This window comes from Equus asinus, chromosome 5 (genome assembly GCF_041296235.1).
Source record: "Equus asinus isolate D_3611 breed Donkey chromosome 5, EquAss-T2T_v2, whole genome shotgun sequence".
Taxonomy (NCBI): domain Eukaryota; kingdom Metazoa; phylum Chordata; class Mammalia; order Perissodactyla; family Equidae; genus Equus; species Equus asinus.
The window spans coordinates 96223291-96250370 of NC_091794.1; the positions used below are offsets into that span (position 1 = coordinate 96223291).

A 27080-nucleotide genomic window follows, 5' to 3' on the forward strand; every position below is an offset into this window, starting at 1 on the left:
TGGAGCTACAAGATGCCGGCCCCCAGTGGCTGGGTCCTGTGTTCCCCTCTCCTCCACAGTCCCCACCACTCCCTATTGCCCACACCAGCACCCTTCATGCATTTATGCTATCTGCCTGGCGCCTATAGGCATTTGGATTTCAAAGCTTTGGTCCGGTGGGGAAGAGGCATTGGAATGGAATGTCCGTTTAGGTGATCTGTGTAAAGCTGGTGCCTCGTCCCTAATTTACAGGTGAAGGAACTAAGATTTAGGGAAGTTAAGTCAACTGCTCAAGGTCACAACAGCTAGGCTGGATTAGAACCCAACTCCCTTGCCTCCAGGGCGTATACCCACACCCCTGGTAACAGGTATAAAAACACTTTGAGCTGTGTCAGATACTGGTGATTACCGCCTCTGTCCTGACTGACCGTGCTGGACGGGAAAGCCCAGTGCTGATTCTTGGTCCTGTCCAAGGCGGGGACTGCACCAGCGATCAGAGTTCCTCGTGAGAAACAGCTCAACGGCAGGGGCAAGAACGTTGTGGCACTGGGGACCCGGGGGGGAAGTGGTGACAGGGACGGAAGACCAGACCTCCCCACGCTCACTCGTCCGTGAGACAGAACAAAAGCAAGAGAAGGCTGGCTCGGGGACAGCAGTTCAGCTGGGACACACAATCGCCAGGACTCCCCAAGGCCCGGCAGGGTCAGAGCTCAGCCACAGACAACCGTGAGTAGCTTTTTTGATTGTTTTATTTAGGGTTTCTTCCGCATTCCAGAAAACCAGTGTTCTTACCCTACCTTTCCCTCCAGGGGTGTAGAAGCTGGGTGGGCCTGCCTGGGGCCAGGAGGTTGTATCACAGGGGGATGCCTGAGGTTCTTGAGGACCAGTTACAGGAAGACTCAGGGCTGGTGTGGTCCCCTCCCTTGGATGGGACCAAGAATCAGCACTCAGCTTTCATGTCCAGCCAGGTCAGGACAGAGGTGGTCATCACCAACGCACAGATCGCTTGCTGTGCTGGGCACTGCTCCAAGAACCTTTCATGGTTTGATTTACTTAATCCGCACAAGTGTCTACAGTAAGTACTATTATTATTCTCCACTTTACAGACAGGGACTGAGTGATTTACCTAAAGTCACACGGGCTTTAAAGGAGAGCGCTGGGCTTGAACTCAGGAACCTCGCTCCACAGCCCACTCTTTAACCACTAGGCCATCCTGCCTTACAAGGTGCAGGCTTAATTAAACAGCAGATGGTGGGCCAGGAAAGAATCCCAAAAAACTAGGGCTGGGGGCTGGCCCCGTGGCCGAGTGGTTAAGTTCGCGCGCTCCGCTGCAGGCGACCCAGTGTTTCGTAGGTTCGAGTCCTGGGCGCGGACATGGCGCCGCTCGTCAAGCCATGCTGAGGCAGCGTCCCACATGCCACAACTAGAAGGACCCACAACGAAGACTATACAACTATGTACTGGGGGTCTTTGGGGAGGAAAAGGAAAAATAAAGAAAAAAAAAATCTTTAAAAAAAAAAAAAAAGACTAGGGCTAGAAGAGGTCTTAGAGATCATCTGGCCTTTGCTTTACAGGTGGGGAAACTGAGGCACCGAGAGACACAGCTTACCTGATTGGGGCAGCTTGGTAGAGTAGTGTAGGCTAGTCCACGCTAGACCCAGGAGGCCAGGGGTCTGCTTCTGTGGAGGTTACACCGGACGGAACAGTTGTTTTTATGAGTGTGCCCTGAGGCCAGCACCCGGGCGTGAGTGCCAGAGCCTCCACCGATAACTCCACGGCCTCAGGCAGGTCGCTCCACTTCTCTCCCACTCAGCTTCCTCTTCTGAGAATTTTGGGCTCAAGACCATCATTCACAGGCTTTGGGAGGGTTGCTGGGATGATGCTGGCTCCGGGACGGGTGCCTGCACTGTGCTCGGTGAATGGCCATGGTGGAGATTCTGATTGTCACCCCAGCCGCCCTCCTATGGGTGAGAGATGAGGATGAACAAGGCTGCAGGCTCCTTTTCCCAGAGTGGGTGGTGTGTGGACACCTTGAGGGCACGAAGGCCAGGGCCGAGGCAGAGGAGGGGCTGGGGAGAATCTGGGGGAGGCCCTGGGAGGCGGCGCCCCAACGACCCTGGCCCCAGCTCTGCAACCACACTGTGGCTCACCTAGAGGTGGCCCCCTAACCTGTCCTGGGCCCCGGCATCAATTTCTCCCAGTGAAGCGGGTCCTTTACCCTTTGGCTGGTTAAGGCCAGGTTAAGGCGGGGAAACTGGTAGCCCGGCTCGGCTGGGCAGAACCCTCCAGCCCCGATCTCTCCTCTTCCCTCCTCATCTTGTTGCACCTGTTAGTCTTACTGCATGCTCTCAGATGCACATAAAACATTCTTTTATTCATTTTCACGAAAGCAAATCAAAGGGCTCTGAGCCTCCTCCTACTGGGCTGGTTAGAAATGAAATCTCAGTGTTTTGAGCTTCCCTCGCCCCCACCCGCACCTTCCACCTTCACACATTGACTCCTAGGGCACACAGAGAGCACAGAGTGAGGGAGGCCACTGGCTTTCATGCCCCCGGCTCCTCCTATGATGGATGCTCATGGTCCAAAGGAGCTTGATCCCAGAATTCCAGCCCTGTCCGCTTCCCTGGTGTGCCTGGAGGCTGCATTCTTTGCCAAGACTTGAATCCACTGTGCCTTGGGTTCCACCTCAGGGTTGTGCCAACCAGTGACTTCCTCCAGAGGTCCCGCCCACTCCCCAAGGCACTTCCCGGGAGCAGAGCCCAGGTCCCCAACACTGAAGGGACCCATGACCTCTGGTCCCTTCCCTGTGTGGGGCCATGACGCCCCTCTCCTTGGCTTTGGATCACAGATGCAAGCTCTTCTCTCCCCACCCACCTGGGACACCAGCTTAACTTTCTCACTGAGCTCAGGTTTTCACAAAGGACTAAAGGAAGTCACAAAGGAAGAAGGGCTGTCTTCGAATAGCTTCTGCTTTCTACCCCAACCTCTGCAAAAAGTCCCTGAGCCCCAAGACGCGAAGGGAGACAGGCAGCCCTTATCTTACAGAGAAGGAAAACTAAGGCTCTGAGGCAACGGTGACTCGCCCAAGGTCACGTGGCTGAGGACTAGTGGAGCCAGTGTGGAGTCCTGCTCTGTGGGCTCCAAAGCCTGTGCCATCAATCGCTGGAGCCTGGGGAAGACCCAGTCTCCCTCTCCAAATTGTCAGGTGACCTTGGGTGAATCTCAGTACTTCAACTCTAAAAATGAAGCTATAATAGCATTACCAACCTGCCTCAAAGGGATGCTTGTTTATTTTCTTAAGATAACACTTATTTTGCATTTGCTACACACTAGAGCTCTGTGAGCACTGTGACCTTACCTCCTTCAATCCTCACAACAGCCCGCGGGAAAGATGCTATCACCACCCACATTTGAGAGGTGAGAAACCGAAGCTCGCACAACCTTGAGACCTTACCCAAGGTCACGTAGCTGGTGGTAAATGGCAAAGCCAAAGCTCAAACCCAGGTCCATCTGAATCCAGAACCATGCTGTGAGAGTCAAATAGGAGAATGGGTGTGGAAACTTCCCTGAAGCGCTGAGGTGCAATACAGGCTCAAGGAATGGTCAGTCCTCTTCCAGCAGAGCTCAGAAAAGGGTAAAACCACTTCCTCTTTCCTCCATCTCCTGGGGAGAGAAAGGGTCCATAGAGCATGGGTGTGTCCTGCTCCCACCCCCATGCAGCGAAGACCCCCAGTGCCAAGGAAAGAAAATGGCAGACAAGATCAATGGGGTGGATCAGATGGGGAGGAGCCCCCCAGTGTCATTAGAGCCAGGCATGGATGTGAAGGCTCCTGGGATCCCATCCAAATGAGGAGGATGTTGGTGAGACCCTGGGGCAGAAGCGACTATGGGGTTGGGCCGAGCGTCCTGTGGGCTTTGCTGCTTCTCATTTCCTCCCTCACCTGCTGCCATCCCTAGAGGGGAGGCCCCTGATCTTCTGCTCACACAGTGAGTCAGAGGCAGCCCCTCCCACCAAAGCCCCTCTGCTCTCCTCTCCCTGGGGATTGGGGCCGCCCCAGAGTTCCTCTTTGAGAAGCACACCTGTGTTCAGCGTGTTGCCTCTGTCAGAATTCAATGAGTCCATCCTCTGTATGTCTCTGTGAATCTGTTTGGGTCCTGGACGATCTTATGAAGCTGAAAGCAGGGGATGGGAGCCTGCTGAAAACCAGGGCAGGAGCGAGGTGCTTCGTGGTCCTTCTCTAGTCCTAACAAGAGGCCCATCTTAACAATACCTGCTTGACACATGAGGCTACCAAGGCTCAGACACAGCAGATAAATGGCAGAGACAAGAGTCAAGCCCCGGTCTGTCTTCCCATTGCTTTGCATCAGCTTTTCCCAACAGAGAGGGAGATGTTCCAGAAGATCCACATCATGAGAGGATCATGGCACCTATTTCCATTTTTTAAAAATTAGTGAATAATTATTTTACAATTTAAAAGATCTTTTTCTCGGTGTGGGAGCTTCTTCGATAAATGGAAGACTCAAAAACAGCAGGTAGTGGTGATCAAAACACGATGATCTCCTGACTCCCAACCAGGCTGTTTATCATTTGGCCACTGGAGTGGCTTTGGCTGATGTAATGGTTTTACACTAGTCTTATTCTTTTCTTTTCTTTCTTTTTTTTTTTTGAGGAAGATTAGCCCTGAGCTAACATCCATGCCCATCTTCTTCTACTTTATATGTGGGATGCCTACCACAGCATGGCTTGCCAAGTGGTGCCATGTCCAAATCGGTGAACCCCAGGCCGCCGAATCGGAACATGCGCACTTAACCGCTGCGCCACCCGGCTGGCCCCAGTCTTATTCTTATACTGTTTAATTTATACCCTCAATGAACCAATGGTTAAAGATAGGAAGCAAAAGGAACTCTGAAGTAAAAAAATACAAGGAAGTAAGGAAAAGGAAGATGATGACTCCTCTGCAAATTTGCCTCAAGATTTATATATTGCATTTATCTGATCAAATTCCTTACATAGCTTATCAGGGAAATTCCTGTACTTTACAGAATTTCAAAGACTGCTAAAAGGAGAAAATAATATGTACCCTTTCTTTTCCTGTGTTGGGCAGAAAGGCGATCTAGACCTGCCAAATAGATGCAGAGAGGTGCTTGCAAATAGTGACCTGAGATCTATTTTATCTTGCCCTATAACAAACATAAAATTCTTTTTAAAAGATGCCAATTGACTTTTTAAGCATCAGATGAAAGAATTCAGGCCCTGAGGTCATGAAACTGATTTCTGTCCTCTTGTTACACTTCAGTCCATTTTAACGTCCATTTGGTCCTCCAATAAAAGTCACTTTAAAATTTGTTCAGTAACACACGTTTTCTTCCGTCATGATTTTAAAGGAAATCAAGTACATACGCCAAAGTGGGTAGAGGTCGAAATTTCTCACGTATCATGCATGTAATTTAAAGGGTTTAAAATAAATGTTAGGGAAAAGTCTTGAAAGGACGTGCTTATTGAAAATAGTACATTTGACTTAAATCATTTCCTTTTTCATGGACCGTAGAAAATTATGAAATGGCTCAAATGATTCCCATTGGGATTTGGAACACTGTGTATTACTGTGAACAGTTCCTGAGCGAGAAGAGATCAGAGACATTCCATGCAACCCCCTCATTCTATTTTATTTTACTCTCCAATAAACATAAAGCTCACGTTACGGAGGGTTTATTAAGTGCCAGCCAGGCCCAGGGCTATGCATTTCTACATGCCACTCGACCTATTTACTCTTCACAACAGCCCTGAGTGAAGACACTTTCATTATTCCCATTTTACAGATGAGGACACTGAGGTTCAGAGAGGTTAGGTAATTTTCCCCAAAGACCACAGATTCAATAAGGGGCAGAACTCACCACTGTGACTCGGGGCTGCCTCTTAAACCTCTGTCTACATATTTCCTTCTTAGTCTCTACAGGTCTTTACCTCTTAACCACCTGTCTTCACAGAGGCAGGAGACAGAAATCCAGGTCGCCTTGCAAGTTAGTGCGATGAAAGACTCAGTACTGCTGGGTCTGATCCCAAAGCCCAGGCCGGAAACCATAACATGCTTTCCTCTCCATGGCCCCAGAGACCAAAAGCCAAACAGATCCGCAAACGCACATTCATTCATTCTGTTATAGGCATGGGTAGATGCAGCGTGCATGAGGATCAGCTCCCCTCATGTCTGCCCCAGCTCTGGCCTCTCCTCGTCTCTCCATGGCCTGAGTGCACACACCGGGTTTAATTTACCGTTGGTCTCTGTCCCACTGTCCCTCTGACCCTCCAGCCACTTTGTCATCACTCACAGATCTTAGTGGTCTGAAGCCCCACGAGTCAGCCTCTTTGCTGATGCCGGCTTCCTCAATTATAAAATGGGAGTGACGCCAGTCCCCTCAATGGCTTGTGGTGTAGACCATAAGGGATAATGTGTAAAGTACATAAAACGGTACCTGGTATATAGTATACAGTAAGTGCTCATTCATTGTTTCGTGCTATTATTGTCATGATCAATGTGTGTTTCAAGTGCTGAGCCTCCAGGGCTCTCCCCATCATTACCCCATTGCTCCCGCCTCTGCTGGGCGAACCAACCTGAACTGCAACCCTGCTCCCTCTGCTGCAACCCGAGAAACAACCAGAATCAAAGTTAGGACAAGGACCCTACCCCTTGGGTTCGGCCCAGAGGGAAGAAGCAGAGGGGTTCCCGGAGGGAAACCTCAGGTAATTCAGAATTCCCACCATGAGGTTAACCTTTCCTACTCTCTGCTGGAGAGAGGAGCCACCATCAAAAGTCGTCATTCTCATTCAAAGCCCTCACTGCCCCCTGGTCATAATGCTTTGCTTTGTACGAAGGGTTCTTTCCCTGCAGAGAGCACTTCATGGGCACAAGGAGTGACCAACCGCTTTCAGGTGTCATTTTAATAATTTTAACGATGCTCCGCCAATCTGCTCACTCCCCACCAACACACACACTTCCCAGTGGCTGATGACCAAGCTCCCACCAGCAGCAAGCCACGCCCAGGGTGAGGGAGAGCTGCACACGGTTACCAGTCATTTATGCTTTCACATAACCGAGTGTCCAAAATTTTCTGTAGCAAGTTTTCTTTGAAAGACTGGTCTAGGCCTTTTAGTTCCTGTTATTAAAGTGAAGATACAGGCCAGAGAAGCAGAGTGACATGCCTAGAATCACAGGGGAGCTCCCTGCAGGGGCAGAACTAAGACACGTGTCTTCAGAGAGCATGTCAAGGTGCCCATCTGGAGACCCTGAACCCTGGGATCTGGTGCAGCAGGAAACAGAGAAACTTACGATACTAACAGTATTTCAAGAGGCCCCAGAAAGGATAGAGGGCCTGGGAGGAAACCACAGGAGCTGGCTGAGCCACCAGGAGCAGGAAGGACGATGATGGGCCTGGGCCTGGGTTCAAATTAGACTTTGCCTTTTTGTATGACCTCCGGCAAGTCACTTCATCTCTATCTGGTCCTGTCGCCTTATCTGTAAAACAGGGACGATGATAATAGTACTGCCCTCCCTGGCTTCTCATGAGGATTAACTGAGTTTACACGCAGAGCCCAGCGCTTGCACACAGCAAACCACTGTTCTTAAGGTGCAGCGGCCCCATAATCCCGCTGTCACCTGCACATTGACGGTGCGCCAGGTTAGGCTCTGAAAAACTGCTCCTAAGTCCTCTTGCCACAGCTCCTTTGGGAGGCATTTCTGAAATGTTAAGCAGGCATGCCCTTCTTGCTGATGTCTATTCCCTCAAGCCATCTTTTCCCCCATAAATGGATAACTTGTGTCCCCTTTGAAAATCTTGGGAGAAAGTAACCTTCCTTGAGGATTTTCACGAGTGTCAGAGAGAACTCCTTCAGTCAATTCGTTCCTCCAGTACGTACTGAGCAGCTGCCGTGTGCCAGGCAGGGTTCTGGATGCTTGAGACAGAGCAGGGAACAAAACAATGAGCCCTTGCTCTCTGGGAGCTGACACTCCAGTGTCCTGGCAGCTAATGATGGTGCTGGAGGCCCTGGTAAGAGAAAATGGTCCAGGGAGGAGAGGAGGAAAGGGAGAAGCCAGGGAAGAGATTGTGGCCCACAGCGTGAGAAAGAATCCCTGCCCCTGCATCTAGGCAGCCTGCCTTCTAAGGCCAGAGTCTGGCAGCAGGTATAGCACAGCAGCTTGGGCTTGAGTTCTGACTCTGCCACCTACAAGCCGTGTGACCTTGGGCAAATCCATCCAGCTGAGCCTCATCTATAAGATAATGAAAATCAGACAAGCTTCTGCAAGGGCAGTTTGGAGGGTAAAGGAGACAATGCAGATAAAAAGCCCCTTGGAGTACCTGCCGCAATGGAAGCACAAGGAGAAGGTGACAAATTTATTTTCTTCATATTCTTTAACCACAATAACATGTCACAACAGGTTAAGTGTCAAAGCAGCTATGAGAATCAAGCTGCCAGAAAATAAACAGATTTACCACAAAAATTATTTTCATTAAAAATATGTTATTTCAGGGGGCCAGCCCAGTGGCATAGCAGTTAAGTTCACGCGCTCCACTTCGGCCACCCGGGGTTCACCGGCCCGGATCCTGGGCGCAGACCTAACACCACTTATCAAGCCATGCTGTGGCAGCATCCTACATACAAAATAGAGGAAGATTGGCATAGATGTTAGTTCAGGGTGAATCTTCCTCAGCAAAAAGAGGAGGATTGGCAGTGGCTGTTAGCTCAGGGCTAATCTTCCTAAAAAAAAAAAAAAAAAAAGTTATTTCTGAGTTGGCCCCATGGCCAAGTGGTTAAAGTTCCCTGCACTCCACTTCAGTGGCCTGGGTTCGCAGGTTTGGATCCTAGATATGGACCTGCTCCACTCATCAGCCATGCAGTGGATGCATCCCATATGCAAAGTAGAGGACAATTGGCGCAGATGTTGGCTGAGGGCTAATCTTCCTCAAAAAAAAAAAAACAAAAAGAGGAGGCTTGGCAACAGATGTTACCTCAGGGCGAATCTTCCTCACCGAAAAAATATAAATATATGTTATTTCTATTAACATGTGATAGGCTTATTAAATATATGTTTAAGTTGTCAGTTTTACTTTCTAATAGAGTAGACATTGAGAGACGCAACCTACATCAATAAAAGCTCTTTAGGGCCTGGGTAACTTTTAAGGTGGTGAAGAGGTGTTGAGACCACAAGGTTTGAGAACTGCCACCACAGGCTTTCTCACACCAGCTCTTTTGCAACCTGACAACACCCCCACCCCGGCCCTGTGTGGTTAATTGCATAACTTCCAAGGTGGAGGGATCCTTCAGGATCTCATCAAAAACCCCCTCCTGGTGCAGACAGACATGCTGACAAGAGGACTGTTTTGGCCAATGTTACCCAGTCATCACTTCCACCCCAAACTGAGTCAGAATCCAGACTCCTGTCTCCTTGGTCCAGGAGGTGCTGACTTCTCTACCCAGCCTGGTTAATAATCCATCAGGCTCTCTGGCACGTTCTCAGCTTCCTGTTCCCTCAACTCCCAAAATCCTAATGGAAACAGGATCTTCTCCCTCTGCTGTCCCAACACCGCTCCATGCCTGCCTGCTGCCTCTCATCTGCCTCCTTGACCCCACACCAGCCCAAGGGCACGACAGAGATGACATCACTCTCATTCATTGCCAACTAGCAAAGAACTTGGGAAAGTGAGGAGAAAGCTAGAATATGTATACATATTGGTTATGAGATAGATAACAAATAGCCAGCTAGCTAGCTCATCTGCCATCGCTGGAGTGTTTACTGGGTGCCAGGCGCTGTATTACACAACACTATCTCAGTTAATCCTCATGCCTCGTCACCACCACTGATGAAATAAGTACTACCTGTGATTCCCACTTTCCAGATGAGGGATGTGAGGAAAAGGAGTGAGTGGCTTTATCCAAGAGCATAAAGCTAAACCTTGTCTGAGCCAGGCCCGGAATTCAGAGCCATCTGACTCCAAAGCCCAACGGCCTGACTGGCAAGTCCTTGGGAGTAAGGAGGTCAGGACTCCACCAGGCTGGTGAGGACAGATCTAAAATCCAGCCAGCTACTGGTAGCAATGGAGGCATTAGTGAGCAAAATTGGTCAGAAGAGGGAAAAACCAAAAAGAGAGAGAAAAGAGATGTGATTTGCCCCCGGGACTAAAGAGAAAAGATTACCTCTGTCTATTGGCAGGGCCCCTCATCCTGGGCAAGGGCATGCATTAGATCCTGTCCCTTTACCAACCTGAGCCTGTCATAACACAAGGGCTCAAGTTCTGCCACTTGCTGTGGAATTTGGGTCAAATGACTTGCCCTCTCTGAATTTGTTTGCTCAAGAAATGTTGCCTGCCTCAGATGATATGAATGTGGGCATTATTAGTCCATTCTCTAAAAGGGAAGTTGCTGGAGGTGAGGTAGTTGAAAAGAGGAAGAAGATATTTGAAAAAACTCAACAAAAGTGTCCTGTGGGCAGATTTCAGATTAGTCAGTTCATTTACCCAGTATTTGCTGGAGGATGTAAAGAATGTACAAGCAATAGGATGAGACCCCGAGTCTTGAGAGCAATGAACCAGAGCACAGGCTCCCAGTGCCCCCAGCAAGTTTCTTAAGATCTCTGGGCTCCAATTTCCTCATCTATAAAATACGGAAAATAATAATAATACGAGCCTGCAGGGTTGTTTACAGGTTTAAGTGAGATAACGTGTAGAGCGTGGTAGTGCAATGCCAAGCGCTCACCACCATTATCCTCCAAACTTCTTTTCAGATGGCAGTACTGGGGCGAGAGAGAGTGAGTGACCTTTCCGTAGAACTAACTGGGGGCAGAGCTGGGCTCAAACCCTGAGTATCTGGTTCCTACCTGGGGACCCTTTTCTTTCTACCACAACACACACACGCTTCTTAGTTCAATCAGGCAAGCAAGCTGCTCCTCAGTTGTTTTAAATAATTATTTAATGTGCGTGTCAGGAATACAGCAATTAGTTTCCCCAGTCACAGATGAAGAAACTAAAGCTCAGAGAGTTTGAGGAACTTGCCCCAGGGTCACACAGCCCACCAATGGCAGGGCTGGGATTTGAACCCAGCAATATTTCATTCCAGAGTCTTGGTAGTTAACCTTCACTCCAGTGGAAAGAGGCCTCAGGCATCATTTAGCTCAGTTCCTCCCAGGAGGGAGGCTGGAGATGATACAGACAGATGAGAAAGGAAGGTCCAGGGAGAATGAGTGTCCAGAAAGCAGGTGATGACCCCACAGACCCCTGGATGGGGATGATGAATGGCGAATGGACAGCTGACTTGGCATGGAATCCTGCAGCCCCACAGGGAAGACTCACGGGGCCTGGGTTTCCTTGACAACCAGTAGAACATTTGAGAAAGAAATTCTAGAGGAGATCTTGATGATGATCCTTTGCCCCATTTCTGTAAATTATGAATTCTTTCCTAATAGGACTGGAAGTAGCCTATATTATGAATTAGGGCAGTTGAAATAAAAGCAAAGCATTGGAAACCACCAACAGGAGCAATGAATGAATCAGGAACTAACCCCTAGTGACCTGGGCCTGCAGGCCTGCATTGCATTTAGCTCTGAGCTTCCTGGTAGCTGAGGGCAAAGGAAACACAGAAGCCTGTCTGAAGAAGCTGCTTTTCTCCTGATAAACATTTGTTTATTCATTTGTTCATTCATTCGATAAGTCAATTTTTGAACGTCTAAGTGCCTACTTTGTGCCAGGCCCTGTGCTCCAGTGCTGGAAATCCCAGGAGAAGTGTATTAAAGAAATTGAAGTGGGAAACAACCCTTTCGGCAGCCCTTTGCATCTCCCCCTAGGAGGTTTTTACATTTGCCTTGCATCAATAAACTTATCCTGCGGACTCTATTGCTGGAGAGACTTTAAGTTCTCTCCCCTGCAGGTTGTCCCGCCTCCCCTGCCAAATCCATTTTGGGAATGACTACCCTGGTGCTCTGTTTGCAAGGTCAGTTGCCAACCTTCCGGTTCACTTTCTGCTTTAGACCTGCTGCTCGTGGTTCCCGCTTCTTTCCGGAAGTCTGGTTCCCTGGGTCAGGAGCACTGTGGTGAGCGGCTCCTGGTGAGGCTCAGGGTGAATGAGGCCTGGGCCCCAGGGGCAAGGTCTGCCATGGCTTGTGAACAGGAAGTGGTGGCTCGAGGCCATCTAACTGCTCACGTATCTGGGCTGAGTTCCATCTCCGTATGGGCTGCTTCGCTTAGCTCGGGCTTCCCGTGAAAAGATCTCCAAGAATCTACCATGGGCTTTTTTTTGGTGTGAAGGGGAGTAGAATGCAAAGATGTCTCCACTTCCTGACCCAGATTCTACTCTCAAGATTAGACGCTCACAGTCAAGGAAGCAAGATGAAGAATGGACACAAATAACAGAAGGTAGATGGTGATCCATGCAGTAGATCTCAATGTCTCAATGAGTTTCTGTGCCTGGAGGGGTAAGGGGAAACCGGAGAACACTTCCTGGAGGAGGTGGCTTTTGATATAGGGCCTGAAAAAATAGATAAGATTTGGGCAAAGAAACATAGCTGACAGCCCAAAACTCCAGGGAACCTCCTTGCAACTGCAGCCACATGCTGCCAAGCACAGAGGGGGACCAGGAGAAGAAACATGGAGGGAAGGCCCCATGATACCCTTCCCGTGGCTGGACATGGGGCCCAGAGCCCAGCCTTCTGAGAAGCAGGTCAAGGGGGTCAGCTGTGTCTATTATTGATGGATCATTCATGCAGGTCAAACAGGTTCTTAAAAATGTGATGGTTTGGCCTTCACGGTGATAAAGTGTCAGCTGGGGAGGAGTGAGATCTTTCTATCTGCCTCAGCTCTCAGATGAAGGTCAGACAGGACTCAAGCACAGAGGCCTGCAAGAATCCTATAATTGATATGGAACCTGACGTGAGTCTGCTCGCCCGTTGCACAGCCAGCCAATCTCTGACATGGAGTGTGGTGGAAGAAAGCAGGAATTTTATTATTGCACAGTGCTGAGCAAGGAGAAAGGGAAGCTAACGCTGAAATCCCAAACTCCCCAAAAAGCTACAAGCATGGGTTTTTATTTGGAGTTTTAGGTAGGGGAGGGGGCACGAGGCCTTGCTGGCCAGTGTTTTCCTGGTTTAGGCTTGAGAGGCTGCTTGCAGAAAGGGGAGGTAAGGGATTCTACAGGAAGCCACCCTTGGTGGATAATGGATTCCAGTGCCAGGAAACTCTGGGAAGCTTGAGTTTCTTGATGTTCTCTGGACATCAGTGTCCCTGTAACAGACCTCAAGGACCTGTGATGAGTCAAAACTGTAGTGTGAGCCCAGCTGAGCCCCCTGGGCTTTAGCCATTTGTAACTCCTATTTGGTTGTAAAGCTCAGGGAGTCAGTTAAAGAAACAGATATTTACATGTGAGTGCTTTTGGTTTTAACCTCATATATGCTGGGTTGAATGTAGGACAACTGATATCAGGGCTGGTATCATAAGCTAACTCTATCAAGTATTTCCTGCCTTCCATTAGACACATACTATAAGCCAGGCATAGCACCACGAACTTAGTAAACTTCTATCACTTAATCTGCACAACAATGTGATAAGGGTAGTATTTCTCCCAGTTTACAGATGAATGAAACACAGACTCAGAGAGGTGAAGTAACTTGCCCAAGGTCGCACAGCTCATAAGGTGCAAAGCTGGATTTGAATCCAGGGAGGTCTGGTTGCACAGCCTGTGACACTGAGATCCAACACAGTGAGTTTCCCAGAGGAAATCTAGGAAATCACCCAGTCAATACACCTGCTTTCAAGATGAAAAAAGAAAGACCCAGGAAGCAGAAGGGACCTGCCCAAAGTCACTCAATAGCAGAACAGAGACGGGAAGCCCAGCGTCCCCACGCCTAGTCAGAGATCAAAATGGTGGCTCTTGGCCTCCAATCTCAGCTTCTCACTGCAGGTGTGGTGGCCACAACTAAAGGGTCATGCTCCTTTCCACCCAACATGTGGCCCCAGTGCCTTCGGGCTTGAAACACAGCAGGAAAGGCAGGGCCACCTGTGACCGTGGCATCCTTTCACTTCGCACTTTCACTTCGGGTCAGAAAAACCCCCAGGCCCACCTTTTCCTGAGCCGCTCTCAGCCCTCGTGGTTCCCTTCCCAGACGCTCAGTGAGAGTCAGGGCTCCAGGCTGCAGGCCCGGGCACCCACTGCAGCCTGGACGTGCCCTCTGGGGAAGGTCAGGTAGTTCCGGGCTCCGGCATTTTTCTCAGGTGGGGAAAACACTTGGTTGGTTGGTTCTCTGTTGATCTTACAGTTTTATGGTGACAGGTGACAAAATGTTTTTGCAAGCCTCAGTGGTTCTTAATGTTTGGAACTCCACTGACACACTGATAAAAATATGAACTGTTTCCGCTTAACAATGCACAGACAAAAAGTCCTACAAACCCTTTGAAAGGACTGATAGCCCATCACAACCTATCCGTGGATCTGGTTAGAAAGCCATGGTGGCAATCATCAGCTAATTTGGTTTTCCCAAGGAGAATGGGACAGGGATTGTCATTTCACTGTCATTTCGCAAATGAGAAAAGAGGCTCAGAAAGTTGAAGGGACTTGCCCAAAGTCACATGACAAGCCACGGCAGAGGTGGAAATAGACACCCGTGCTGGACAGCAAACACTGAGTCTGTCTGTGCTGGGCATTCAGACGAGTCCTTGCATGAAGCCAGATCCTCTGACTATCTGCCCAGAGGGAAGGCAGACAGGGAGATGAGTGTCCTGTTGCTCTGTGCATCCTTCTGTTGGATGTTGTCTTCTTAGGACCTCCATCCAAATGCCTGCATTTCCTGCTCTCACTTAATTTGGGCCATAACCACAGATTGGTGGCCACGCCAGGCTCGGGTGGGACACAGATGTCGGCCACCACGACCCCTGGCATCCTCTTCTAGGCTGGACTCTGCATGGGGTGAGCCATTCTCTGATGGGAGGGGCTGGTTTTCTAAGGGAAATATGGGAAGAGAGTGTAGGGGTGAGGGGGTGGGCAGCAGGGGTGCAAAGAGGAAGCTTCCAGAAGTGGCAGGGCAGGAACGTGCAAGCTGAGAAAGGCTTGCACTGTCTGTCACCCACTCATGACCAGGCCTGAGAACTCGGCTGGCACCATTTCCTGTCTCACTCAGGTGTGACCTCGGCAACAATCAGCAAAGGGCACCTGTCTTGAAAACACTGCTTTTCAGCTTTTCTCTAGGGAGGGTCATCTCAATGCTTACAGCACGAGAGTTCTGTCTTGTGATTTGGGGGGTGTGAAATCTCATTCCAGCTCAGCTGCTGCTTTGTTGGGTGACCATAGAAAATCCCATCCCCACCCTTGGACTGTTTTCTCCATGGTAAAATGATGGAGTTGGGTTAGATGAGAGGTTTTCCATCTGTTCCTCGGAGCCTGAGGGTTCCCCAGAGGAACCTGGGCTGCCTTGAAGGGAGGACATAGGTGACATGAACTCAGATTTTACCCGATTTATGAATAGGGGTTAGGGGCCGGCCTCGTGGCTGAGTGGCTAAGTTCGTGCGCTACGCTTCGGTGGCCTGGGGTTTCACTGGTTCAATCCTGGGCGCGGACATGGCTTGCAAGGCCACACTGAGGCGGCATTCCACATGCCACAGCTAGAAGGAACCACAACTAAAAAATATACAACTATGGGGCCAGCCCTGTGGCCAAGTGGTTAAGTTTGCACGTTCTGCTGCTGCGGCGGCCCAGGGTTTCACTGGTTCGGATCCTGGGCGTGGACATGGAACCGCTCATCAGGCCACGCTGAGGTGGTGTCCCACATGCCACAGCTAGAGGGACCCACAGCTAGAATGTACAACTATGTACTAGGGGGATTTGGGGAGAAAAAGCGGAAAGAAAAAAATATATATATATACAACTATGTACTGGGGGAACTTGGGGAGAAAAAAGCAGAAAAAAAAAGAAAGAAAGAAAAAAGAAGATTGGCAACAGTTGCTACCTCAGGTGCCAATCTTTAAAAAAAACATAATAAACAATGAATGGGGTTCCATCGATTGTAAAAAGTGTTCCTCTCTCTTAAAAATTTAAAGACACTGGATTATAATAAGGGCTACCATTTGTTGAGCTCTTATGAAGCTCCAGTCATATTATTCTTAACAACTTCACAGAGTAGGTGAATAATCCCCATTGGAAGATGCTCCTAATAATAATAACAACAACAACAATGATAAGCACTTTTCCACGTAATATGTTAATTTACTTAAATCCTCACAAAAACCCATTTGACAGACGAGAAATGGGAAAACCGAGGCATTAGATGTCTTTTTTTTAAAACAGAATCTTTTTTTAAAAAAAGATTTTATTTTTTTCCTTTTTTCTCCCCAAAGCCCCCAGTACATAGTTGTATATTCTTAGTTGCAGGTCCTTCTAGTTGTGGCATGTGGGACACTGCCTCAGCATGGCCTGATGAGCGGTGTCATGTCCGCACCCAGGATTTGAACAGGCGAAGCCCTGAGCCGCTGATGTGGACCTCGAGAGCTTAACCACTTGGTCACAGGGCCGGCCCCTAGGTGTCTTGAACAAGGCCACCCGGCTGGGATTTGAACCTTCACAACGTTCCCCCTCCCCCCACACTCTTACTTGGGGTCCACTCCATTGCTACAGCCCCCTTCCATCCAAATGGGTTCCATTCATTCAGTGGTTTCTGAGCACCTACGATGCAGCAGGCGTTGTGTAAGGCACTGAAGGCCCAGAAATAACAAGAGCTCAGTCTCTGACTCGACAGGCTATGAGGCCTCTGCCAAGTGGTTGAACGCCTCTGAGCCTCCATTATCTATGAAATAATAACCATAATTCTTCTATAATAGAGTTGTGTGAATTACATTAGATTGCGGCTGTGAAAAATATTTTGTAGAATTCAAATTCCATACAAATGCTGGTTAGTGCGGTTTTTAATCTGGTTGGAGAAAAGACTAAGGCAAAACTGGTTACAACATTTGCAGAGCAAGGCTGGGAGCTTCGTGTGTGACCAGGGGGTCAGTGAGGGCTTCACTGGGGGAAAGATGAATCCAGAAGGAAAGCGAAGAAGGAAGGTGAGCCAGAGAGAGAAACCCTGGGGCAAAGGTGTGGGAAAAGTTACAAGAAACAACTATCTGGGGAATGGTTAGGCATCTAGCTGAACCGGACTGGGGCTGCCTGCAGGGGCTGCTGAGGACCGTGTCCTGACCCTGCTGTCAACAGGCAGTACAGCACGGCAGGGTGGGGTAGCGCTGTCCCGTAAAAGAGTAACATGAGCTACACGCCATTTAAAATTTTCTACTAACCACATTAAAAAATAAACAAAAAGAAACAGGCAAAACAAATGTTTATTTAGCCCAAAGTATCCAAAATATTACCATTTCAACTTGTAATCAATATAAACAATTATTAATGAGACATTTTACATTCCTTTTTCCATTCTGTCTTTGAAATGAGGTGTGTATTTTACCCTTAAGGCGCATCTCCATTTAGCCACATTCACAGCGCAGGTGTAGACAGAACTGGGGTTGAACCCCAGTTCCCACACTTAAATAACTAGGTCATCTCGGGCAAGTTCCAAATTAAGAACAGCTACCTCCAGTGTCAAGCTCTCTTCTAAATGTATTTTACATATTAAGCCCTTAATCCTCATAACAGGAATTATCTAAAAAGGGGGGTCGCTGTGAGGTGACATTTGAAAAATGCAGTGAAGGCTTCTTCTCCAGCCACACCAAGATGCCCCTGCTGGGGAAGCCACAGACCTCTCTTTCCCCAACTCGCACTCCCTGAGAATCTCTAGCAGGACCAGAAGTAGGGTGAGGAGAATGAGGCACTCACTGTGGGCGCAAAATTTAAACGGGTGCCAAGAAATTATAGTAAATTCTCTTTTGAATGTAAATAAAATATTTAAATTTTATAAAATATTTTAATGTTGTGAATTTTAATAAAAGCTGCTTTTCAATTTTTCAGTAGTAACTACTTTAGTGTTTTAATGTTAAATGTTTAAAAAAAATAATAGACACTAAGGAACACATGGAAATGTCTAAATGGAGACATACATTTTCCTTTTGCCGTTGGCAAGGCCCTGCTTTTTAGTCTGGTCCATGGGAAAATCCTGTCCTGCCTCCTGCTTCTCAAGATGCCCCTGCCTGCAAGTTCTCTTCTCTTTAGCTGCTTCTTTATTTTTAATTTAATTTTATTTATTTATTCATTTATTTATTTTCATTTCTATTTTTTTGAGGAAGGTTAGCCCTGAGCTAACATCTGCTGCCAATCCTCTTCTTTTTGCTTAGGAAGACTGGCCCTGAGCTAACATCCATGCCTATCTTCCTCTACTTTATATGTGGGACGCCTGCCACAGCATGGTTTGCCAAGCAGTGCCATGTCCACACCCGGGATCCGATCCCGTGAACCCTCGGCCGCCGAAGCAGAATGCGTGCGCACTTAACCGCTCTGCCACAGGGCGGGCCCCTAGCTGCTTCTTAAATCCTCTGAATTCTCTTAAGGGATTAGGTTTTGGGCTCAACATTGTGTTTTTAAGATTTATTCTTGTTGACACATGTACATGTAGTTTATTTTTACTGCTTCGTTATTTCTTTGTATGGATGTACTATAATTTATTTATCCATTTTCCAGTTGATGGATTTTTTTTTTTTTTTTGCCGTTTCAAAAATGCTGAAATGAACATCCTTGCACCTGTCCCCTCATGCGCATGTGTAAGTGTTCCTCAGGAGCACATTCCCAGGAGTGGCATTGGTGTGTCCAAGGGCAGTGGCACATCTTCAGCTCCACTAGATTTTGCCAAACTGCTCTCCAGAGAGTTTGTCACGACGCTGAAAGTTCTCGAGGCTCCAAGCCTTCTCCAACACTCGTGCATTTTTTTGCCAATCTGATGGGAGTGAAACTTGCATTTTTGTGGATGCTGTTGAAGTTAAATATCTTTCCAAAGGATTACTGACCATTTCTCTTTCATGCCTCATATTTTTCTTTTTTTTTCTTCTTGTTCTCCACAAAGCCCCCCAGTACATAGTTGTATATTCTAGTCGTAGGTCCTTCTGGTTCTGCTATGTGGGAACACTGCCTCAGCATGGCTTGATGAGTGGTGCTAGGTCCGCGCCCAGGATCCGAACTGGCGAAACCTCAGGCTGCCCAGGGGAGCGCGTGAACTTAACCACTCGGCCACGGGGCCGGCCCCAGCTAGTCATCTTTTTTAAGTTCTTGACTTCTAAACAAATTTCACTGTGGTTAGAGGATATGGTTTGTATGTTAACAGATTATTTTAAATTTGTGGAATTTGTTTTTCACCCAAGACTTAGCCAATTTTGATAAACGTCCACATTTGCTTGAAAATAATGGATATTCTCCAATTATTGAGTGCTGAGTTCCACAATGACTGTTAGATTAAGCTTGTCAATTGCATGCTCAAATCCTATACATCCTATTTATTAGTATTTTGTCTGCTTAATCTATTGATTTCTGAGAAAAGAATGTTAAAATAACTCACTATTCAATTTCACTTCAATTCCACAAATATTTATTGAGTACCTATTATGTACCCAATACTATTCTAAGCCTTTATATCAGTGAACAAAATAGTCAGTTCCTGGACCTCGTGGAGTTTAAACTCTAGTGGGACAAACAGACAATAAACAATAAAACATAAAATAGGTAAATTATGTAGGGTAATTATATGGTAGAAGGTGATATGTGATATGGAAAAAATAAAAAATAGAGCAGGGTGAGGGGGACCAGAAGAGCTGGAGAGAGGGGTGCATTACAGTATTAAATAGGGTGGAAGGGGAGATGTCATTGAAAAGATAGAATTTGAGCCAAGACAGGAAGAAGGTGAGAGACTGAGCTGAGCATATTTCTAGGGAAAGAGTGTTCAGGCAGAGAGAACAGCCAGTGCAAAGGCCCCACAGCAGGAGGGAGAACCCATCGGGAAGCCAGTGTGGCTAATCTAGAGCTGGTTGACCAAGGGGAGCATGGTAGTAGGGAGGTCAGAGAGTTAACGGGACCAGAATACATTTGGCTTCTAGGCCCTTGTAAGTACTTTGGCTTTACCCTGAATGGAAAGGGCATTACCTGTGGTTTGGAACAGAGGAGTGGCATGATCTGACATATTTTAAAAGGGTCACCCTGGCTGTTGTGTTGAAATCAGGCTAAAGCTGGGTGTGATTTAAAGCAGGAAGTCCATTTAGGAAGCTATTGCAGTAAACCAGGTAAGAGATGATGCCTGATTTTTAAAAGCCTAAATTAGATCAATGCCTTCACTCACTTCCTAAATAAAGCTTCAACTCAATTCATCTCTCTCTTGTGTTACTGTCATTCACAATTTAACTTCCACTTTCTTTTTATACCTTCCAGATTAGTCATTATCGTTATTAGTTATTGCTTTATGTAGACATCTGTTTTTATTTATTCATACATTTACTAACATTATTTTTTTTAAAGATTTTAGTTTTCCTTTTTCTTCCCAAGCCCCCCAGTACAGAGTTGCGTATTTTTAGTTGTGGGTCCTTCTAGTTGTGGCATGTGGGATGCCGCCTCAGCATGGCCCGATGAGCGGTGCCGTGTCCGCGCCCAGGATTCGAACCAACGAAACACTGGGCCGCTGAAGGAGAGTACACGAACTTAACCACCCGGCCACAGGGCCGGCCGGCCCCCATTTATTAACCTATTTGTTCACAATTCCTTCTCGCCTTTTCTGTCCTTCCCTTTGTGTAGAATTTCCTTCTTCTGATGGTGTACCCTCTAGATGTCCCTTCAGTGAAGGTCTGTTAGTGGACAATTCTATTTGTTTTTCTTCACTTTGAGCGATAGAATTGCTTTTTTCCCCTCTGTCTCCTGGCTACTATTGTTGCTATTGGGAAATCTGCTTTTAAATTTAACTATGATTCCTTTGCAGATATTGTGTCTTTTCTGTCTGATTTCTTTTAATTTTTTCTCTGTCTTCAGTATTCTGGAGTTTTATTGCGATATATGTAGATGTGGAATTAGTTTGTTTTAAAAATTCTGCTTGGAAGTCACTGCAACTTCTGAATCTGAGGAGTCAAGTCCAGGAGAATTATCAATTCTCTACTATCGTCTCTTTGAATATCATTTCCCCAATGCCCACTACCAATTCTCTTTCTTCTGAAACTCCAATTAGATGTATTTTAAACTTTGTCATTCAATCCTTTATGTCTCTTAACCTGTCTTTCATATTTCCCATCTCTTTATCTCCTTGTGCTGCATTTTGAGAAATTTCTTTAGATCTACCTTCTAGATCACTGCTTTTCTTTTTTTAGATTGATTTTTTTTTCTCAGCAGCTACGTTTTTATTTATTTATTTATTTATTTATTGAGGAAGATTAGCCCAGAGCTAACATCTGCCACCAATCCTCCTCTTTTTGCTGAGGAGGACTGGCCCTGAGCTAACATCCATGCCCATTTTCCTCTACTTTCTATGTGGGACGCCTGCCACCGCATGGCTTGTCAAGCGGTGCCATGTCCACACCTGGGATCCGAACCAGCGAACCCTGGGCCATCGAAGCGGAACCTGTGAACTTAACTGTTGCGCCACCAGTCTGGCCCCTAGACCCCTAGGCTTTTCAACTAGCCTATTCTGCTCTTTAATCTACTCTTAAGGGTTTCTTTTTTCAATGGCTATTTTCCATTTCTAGAAATTTTACTTGATTCTTTTTCCAATCTGCCTAGATAGTCTCTCATTATGTACTCACATTTTTGATTCCTTTTTGTTTAATAATATTAGCTATATTTTATAATATACATCAAGTATTATGTGAAGTTCTTGGAAGTCGAATTCTACTGTCTGCCATTTCTGCTAACTGTGGTTCATATTTCCTTATGCATTTTGTAATTCTTGCATTGTGAGCTCAAATTCCATTGGCCTTTATCTGTGGAAATCTTGTGCAACCTGGAGAGAAAGTATATCCCTCTAGAGAAATTTTGAGTTTGCTTTCTAATAATGCCCCATACACTATTTGGGTGCCCTGTTTGTTTGTTTGTTTGTTTCTCAATATTTAGGAAATACTTATACTAAAAAAGGATTCATTATCTGACATTCAAATTTAGCTAGACTCCTACATTTTATCTGGCACCCCTACTGGTGTGAAGCCAAAGTTTTATGTCTCATCCCTAAATTGTTGTTAAAACTTTAGCATCTTACTTACCAAAACTGGGAAACAAAACACCAGCACAAAAAACCCCTCTACCTGATCACTCCGGATTCCATTTTTTTTGTGGTTTTGATTTCCTCTTGGTTTTTGACCCTTGGAGATTTCCCTTACTTTCAAAGGGAAGTCTTGGGATTAGTCTTTTCGAAAACAAAAGGCCGAAGAGCTTGCAGGCCACTTCTGCTTCTTCAATTCCCACATACTTCTCCTAAGGCAACCAGTACAGACCGAGAACCCCACTAGAACAGAGAAAGGGCAAAATATAGGGGAACAAAATATAAACTGCTATTTCAACATATGATCCATCCACACAGGTACAGGGTTTGAATGGATGAATCAGTGATTGTGTGAGGTCATTATTTCCCTGATTGAAACAGACTCGTTTCTTCTTTTCATTGCACTGCAGCAGGGTCTTCTTGGCAAGCTCAGCAGAAGCAGAGGGCCCTATCCCATGGAGAGATGCTGGGTGACAGAGGCAGCCAATGGCTCCACGGATGGCTTGGATTTCAACCCCATGAAGGATTACATGATCCTGAGCAGTTCCCAAAAGATAGCTATTGCAGTGCTGTGCACCCCTCTGGGCCTGCTAAGCGCCCTGGAGAACCTGGCTGTGCTCTATCTCATCCTGGCCTCCCGCCGACTCCACAGGAAGCCCTCATACCTGTTCATTGGCAGCTTGGCTGGGGCTGACTTCCTGGCCAGTGTGGTCTTTGCCTGCAACTTTGTAAATTTCCATGTCTTCCATGGCGTGGACTCCAAGGCGGTCTTCCTGCTGAAGATCGGCAGCGTGACCATGACCTTCACAGCCTCTGTAGGCAGCCTGCTGCTGACTGCCATTGACCGCTACCTCTGTCTGCGCTACCCACCTACGTACAAAGCCCTACTTACCCGTGGGAGGGCCCTGGTGACCCTGGGCATCATGTGGGTCCTCTCAGCATTGGTCTCCTACCTGCCCCTCATGGGATGGACTTGCTGTCCCAGTCCCTGCTCTGAGCTTTTCCCCCTGATCCCCAATGACTATCTGCTGGGCTGGCTCCTGTTCATTGCCATCCTCTTCTCTGGCATCATCTACACCTATGGGCATGTCCTCTGGAAGGCCCATCAGCATGTAGCCAGATTAGCTGAACACCAGGACCAAGACAGGCAGGTGCCAAGAATAGCCCGGATGAGGCTGGATGTGAGGTTGGCCAAGACCCTGGGGGTGGTGCTGACTGTGCTCGTCATATGCTGGTTCCCAGCGCTGGCTCTCATGGTCTACAGCCTGACCACAACTCTAAATGACCAGGTCAAGAAGATCTTCGCCTTCTGCTCCGTGCTCTGCCTTGTCAACTCCATGGTCAACCCCATCATCTATGCCCTGCGGAGTGGGGAGATCCGCTCCTCCGCCCACCACCGCCTGGCCCGCTGGAAGAAGCACCTGAGGGGCCTCGGGCTTGAAGGGAAAGAAGAGGCCCCGAAGTCCTCAGTCACTGAGACAGAGGTTGATGTGAAAATCACCCAGTGGCCAGATTCCAGAGGTCTATCCTGCTCTGACCGCGGATGAGGCCTCTTGCACAGTTTTAAACAAGCCAAGTCACAATCATTTCACTCCCTGGAGAAGAGAGAGGGATCTTGAGCCTCTCATCTTACTTGTCTTGCTTGAACCAGCCCCCGGAGCCTGGACACTTACCCCTTTTCGCTGATGACTATGGGCACTGACCCCTGGAGGGTAGCCTAGTCATGCCTATCTGCACACAGTCTGCTGGAGAGCCAGGCTTGGCAAGGAATGGCAAGGAGAGCAGGAGGCAAAAGGCCTGGGACAGGCTCAGTGCATGTCAGGTCAAGACAACCTTCCCAACAAGATGCTTGGTGCCTGCATCTTCCAGAGACCATAGGAGCCAGACGGAGGCTTCAGGCTCAGACTTGAAGGACGAGGAGGAAATCTGAGAAGACTGGATTATTCTTCTAGAATATCTCCAGGGTATCACATGGGATGGACAGCCAGCCCCTGTTCCTGCTTAACTGTTGGGGCCTCCTTGGTTCTGGAGCTATGAAAGGCCTCACCTTCAGGTCACCCTTTCCCACTGAGGACCAAGAGCTGTGACATGATGAGGACCAAGAGTGTTGATTCGTCTCTCTCAGAGGTAACAGACAAGCCTCCAGTTCAGAGCATCTTGTTATTAGGGCAATGGCCCTTCTTGGCACCCTGATAATCGCCACTCACAGCCACTGTGACCTCTTGGGTCCCTGGGGAATCCAGAGGAGGTTGGGATCACTTGAGACACAGAATCTTCAGAGAGTTTTATTGACCTTGTGAAGTCCTATTTGGTGATAGGAAGCAGGCAGCATCCCAGTCTAACTCAACTCCAAGAAAAAGGAAGATATTCACAAAGATTTTCCAAATCCCCAATTGTTCCCACTCACCCCTCAATTCAGCCCCTTTGTCTCCTTCATACCCCTATAACGAAGAATAAACAGCGCAACTGAGAGGAGGGGGAAATTTCCTCACCACGTGCCAGGCACGGGGCTGACATCCCACAGTCCATTATCTCCAGCAAGAATACAGCCCCACGCTTTTGAAGATTCCAGGACACCCATATTTCACTTGTCAGGGAGGCTAGGCTCCTACCAGAGGGACCTAAAACAGTAGGCAAGAGGAAACATTGGTGGCAGGGGGAATCGCAGAGGAGTTCTTCTGCAATTATTTGGGACCACAGACGGAATAAAAGGAAAGATCTTCATTAAACATGTCTTCATTTAATACTTACAAGACAAGGTGTCCACTATTCATTCACTCATCCACCCATCTTACAAATAAGCACCAGGCTCTGTGCTGGATCCTGGATGTTCAGCCATAAATGAGACTCGGCCCCTGTCTAATGGGGCTTACGTTCTGCATTCCGGTGGGAAGAGAGCCAATAAATAAATAAAGAAGATAATTACTGGTAGCACAATGAAGGAAATTGTCAGGGTCATGGGATAGGGATTAATTGAGGCGAGTTTAGGTAGGGTAGACCTACTATGTGTTTTGATCATAAATGCCGGCTGGTTTTACTGAATCTTTATTATGCACCAGGCACTGGGCTAAGTGCTTTTAAATGAGGTATTTCACTTAGTCTTCACAATAATCTGATGAAGAGGGTTTGGTACCATCATTTTACAGATGAGGAAACCTCTAAGTGACAAAACCACTTGCCTGAGGTCACACTGCTAATATGTACCCACAGCTGGGGTTTCCAACCCAGTTTCTGTTTGACCCCAAAGCCTGCCCTCTTTACCACTAAGCTCTTGGTGTAGTTCAGTCAAGTTCTGCTTGATTAGGAGACATATTAGATGTCTGTAACGTCAGATTGCTACAACCTTAACTCATCATTATTTCTCAGTGTATGTCCTTTTTTGCCCTGTGTTAATTTCCTGTAACAATTTTCCATAAACTGAGTGGCTTAAAACAACAGAAGTGTATTCTTTCACAGTTCTGAAGGCTAGAAGTCCAAAATCAAGGTGTCAGCAGGGCCAGAGGATCCAGAGGTTCAAGGGGAACCTCTTCCTACTTCTGGCAGCTCCTGGTTCCTTGGCTTGTGGCAACATAACTGCAGTCTCAGCTTCCATTTCACATGGCCATCCCCCACTTTGTCTCTTGGTGTCTTCTTTTAAGGACACCACTCATTGGATTAAGGCACACCCTAATTCAGTATGACCTCATCGTAATTTAACAAATTACATCTATAAAGCCTCTATTTCCAAATAAGGCAACATTCACAGGTTCCGAGTGGATGTGACGTTTTGGGGGCACTCTTCAACCCAGTTGAAATGGCTTTTTAAATGTGAATTTGTGGGTTCTTAAAGTTGGGCCATGCCTTTATGCATTGGTGGGATCTTTTCTCATTTTAGCAAAGAAAATGCCAAAGTGTCTGGCATAAATTGATACTCAATAAATATTTGTTTAATGAATAAAACTAGAGTTTAAAAAGCATTGAATTAAATGCACTTCCACACTTTCTACCTCACTCTTTTCACAATCACACTCTATTTCTGCTTTAAGTAAAGGACTAGAGTTTATGGAGCCCAAGAGCAAGGGGGAAAAGGGATCCTGGATATCTCTGAGCCCTGCTCTCATTGTTTAGATGAGGAAGCGGGCCCAGACAGTGGACAAGTCCTGCCCAAGGTTACCAAATGGGGTAGTGTCCCGTGCACGAAACATACGCTTCCCAACTTGAGTTTTGTCCACTCTATGGCAACGCCTCTCATCTGCCCCTGCAGGTTTACATTTTGATTATGAGGATAAGGACAAATGAATGTCACAGCGTCCTATTTTATCTCCCTCAAGATGAGTTCTGTAACATCAAGGACCATTACTCACTCTGATCACTAGAAGATGTGCAGATGGCCTTTTTGAAGGCATCTGTGCTTACTATTTTGGACAATGTTTCAACATAATCCTGCAGAGGAAGAAACACAGAAAATAGCTGTTCATTCAGCAACAGCCATCAAGTTTCCTTATGACTCCTAGAAGGAGGAAGTGTTTGGTTCTGTCAGCACAGACTCTGACCCCACCCCAGGGCAAGAGAGAAGCAGCCTGTTGAGAGGCATAGATTCCGCATCTGGAGACCTGCATTCTGGTCCCACCTCTCACCCAAACTGGCTGCATGATCTTGGGCAACTCCCATCCCCTGTCTGGGTCCCAGTTTCCTCCTCTGTAAGATGGGAAGCATAGGGAAAGGGATGGTGTCGAGGATCCCCAAAGTCCCTTCCAGCTCTGACATGCCGCAGTCCTCTCACTGATGTGTGAGGACTGGCTGTGCCACACGGGGTCATTAGACTTCCCACACCTGGTGGCCTCACCTCCTGTTTGAGCACACAGGGCATGTATGAAGTGTAGAGGAACTGGTGACTCCCCGTCAGACAAGGTTCACACAGGTACTCCTTGGGCCTGGGGCTCTCAATTTTGT

At 47.4% G+C, this 27080-nt stretch overlaps 1 protein-coding gene across 6 annotated transcripts; it reads left to right on the forward strand.

The window, feature by feature from the left end:
* Window positions 1-379: 379 nt before the first annotated feature.
* CNR2 (cannabinoid receptor 2) lies at window positions 380-26096 on the forward strand. 6 transcript variants are annotated; one of them, XM_014855073.3, is made up of 2 exons: window positions 380-705; window positions 22562-26096. In XM_014855073.3, the coding sequence occupies exon 2, from the start codon at window positions 22604-22606 to the stop codon at window positions 23693-23695; it is 1092 nt and encodes a 363-aa protein (XP_014710559.2). In that variant the 5' UTR covers window positions 380-705; window positions 22562-22603; the 3' UTR covers window positions 23696-26096. The 6 variants fall into 6 exon arrangements, with proteins under 6 accessions (XP_014710559.2, XP_014710558.2, XP_070366805.1 ...); XM_014855072.3 differs by having other exon boundaries at window positions 537-705; window positions 22559-26096; XM_070510704.1 differs by lacking the exon at window positions 380-705 and adding an exon at window positions 3313-3396 and having other exon boundaries at window positions 22559-26090.
* Window positions 26097-27080: the final 984 nt, after the last annotated feature.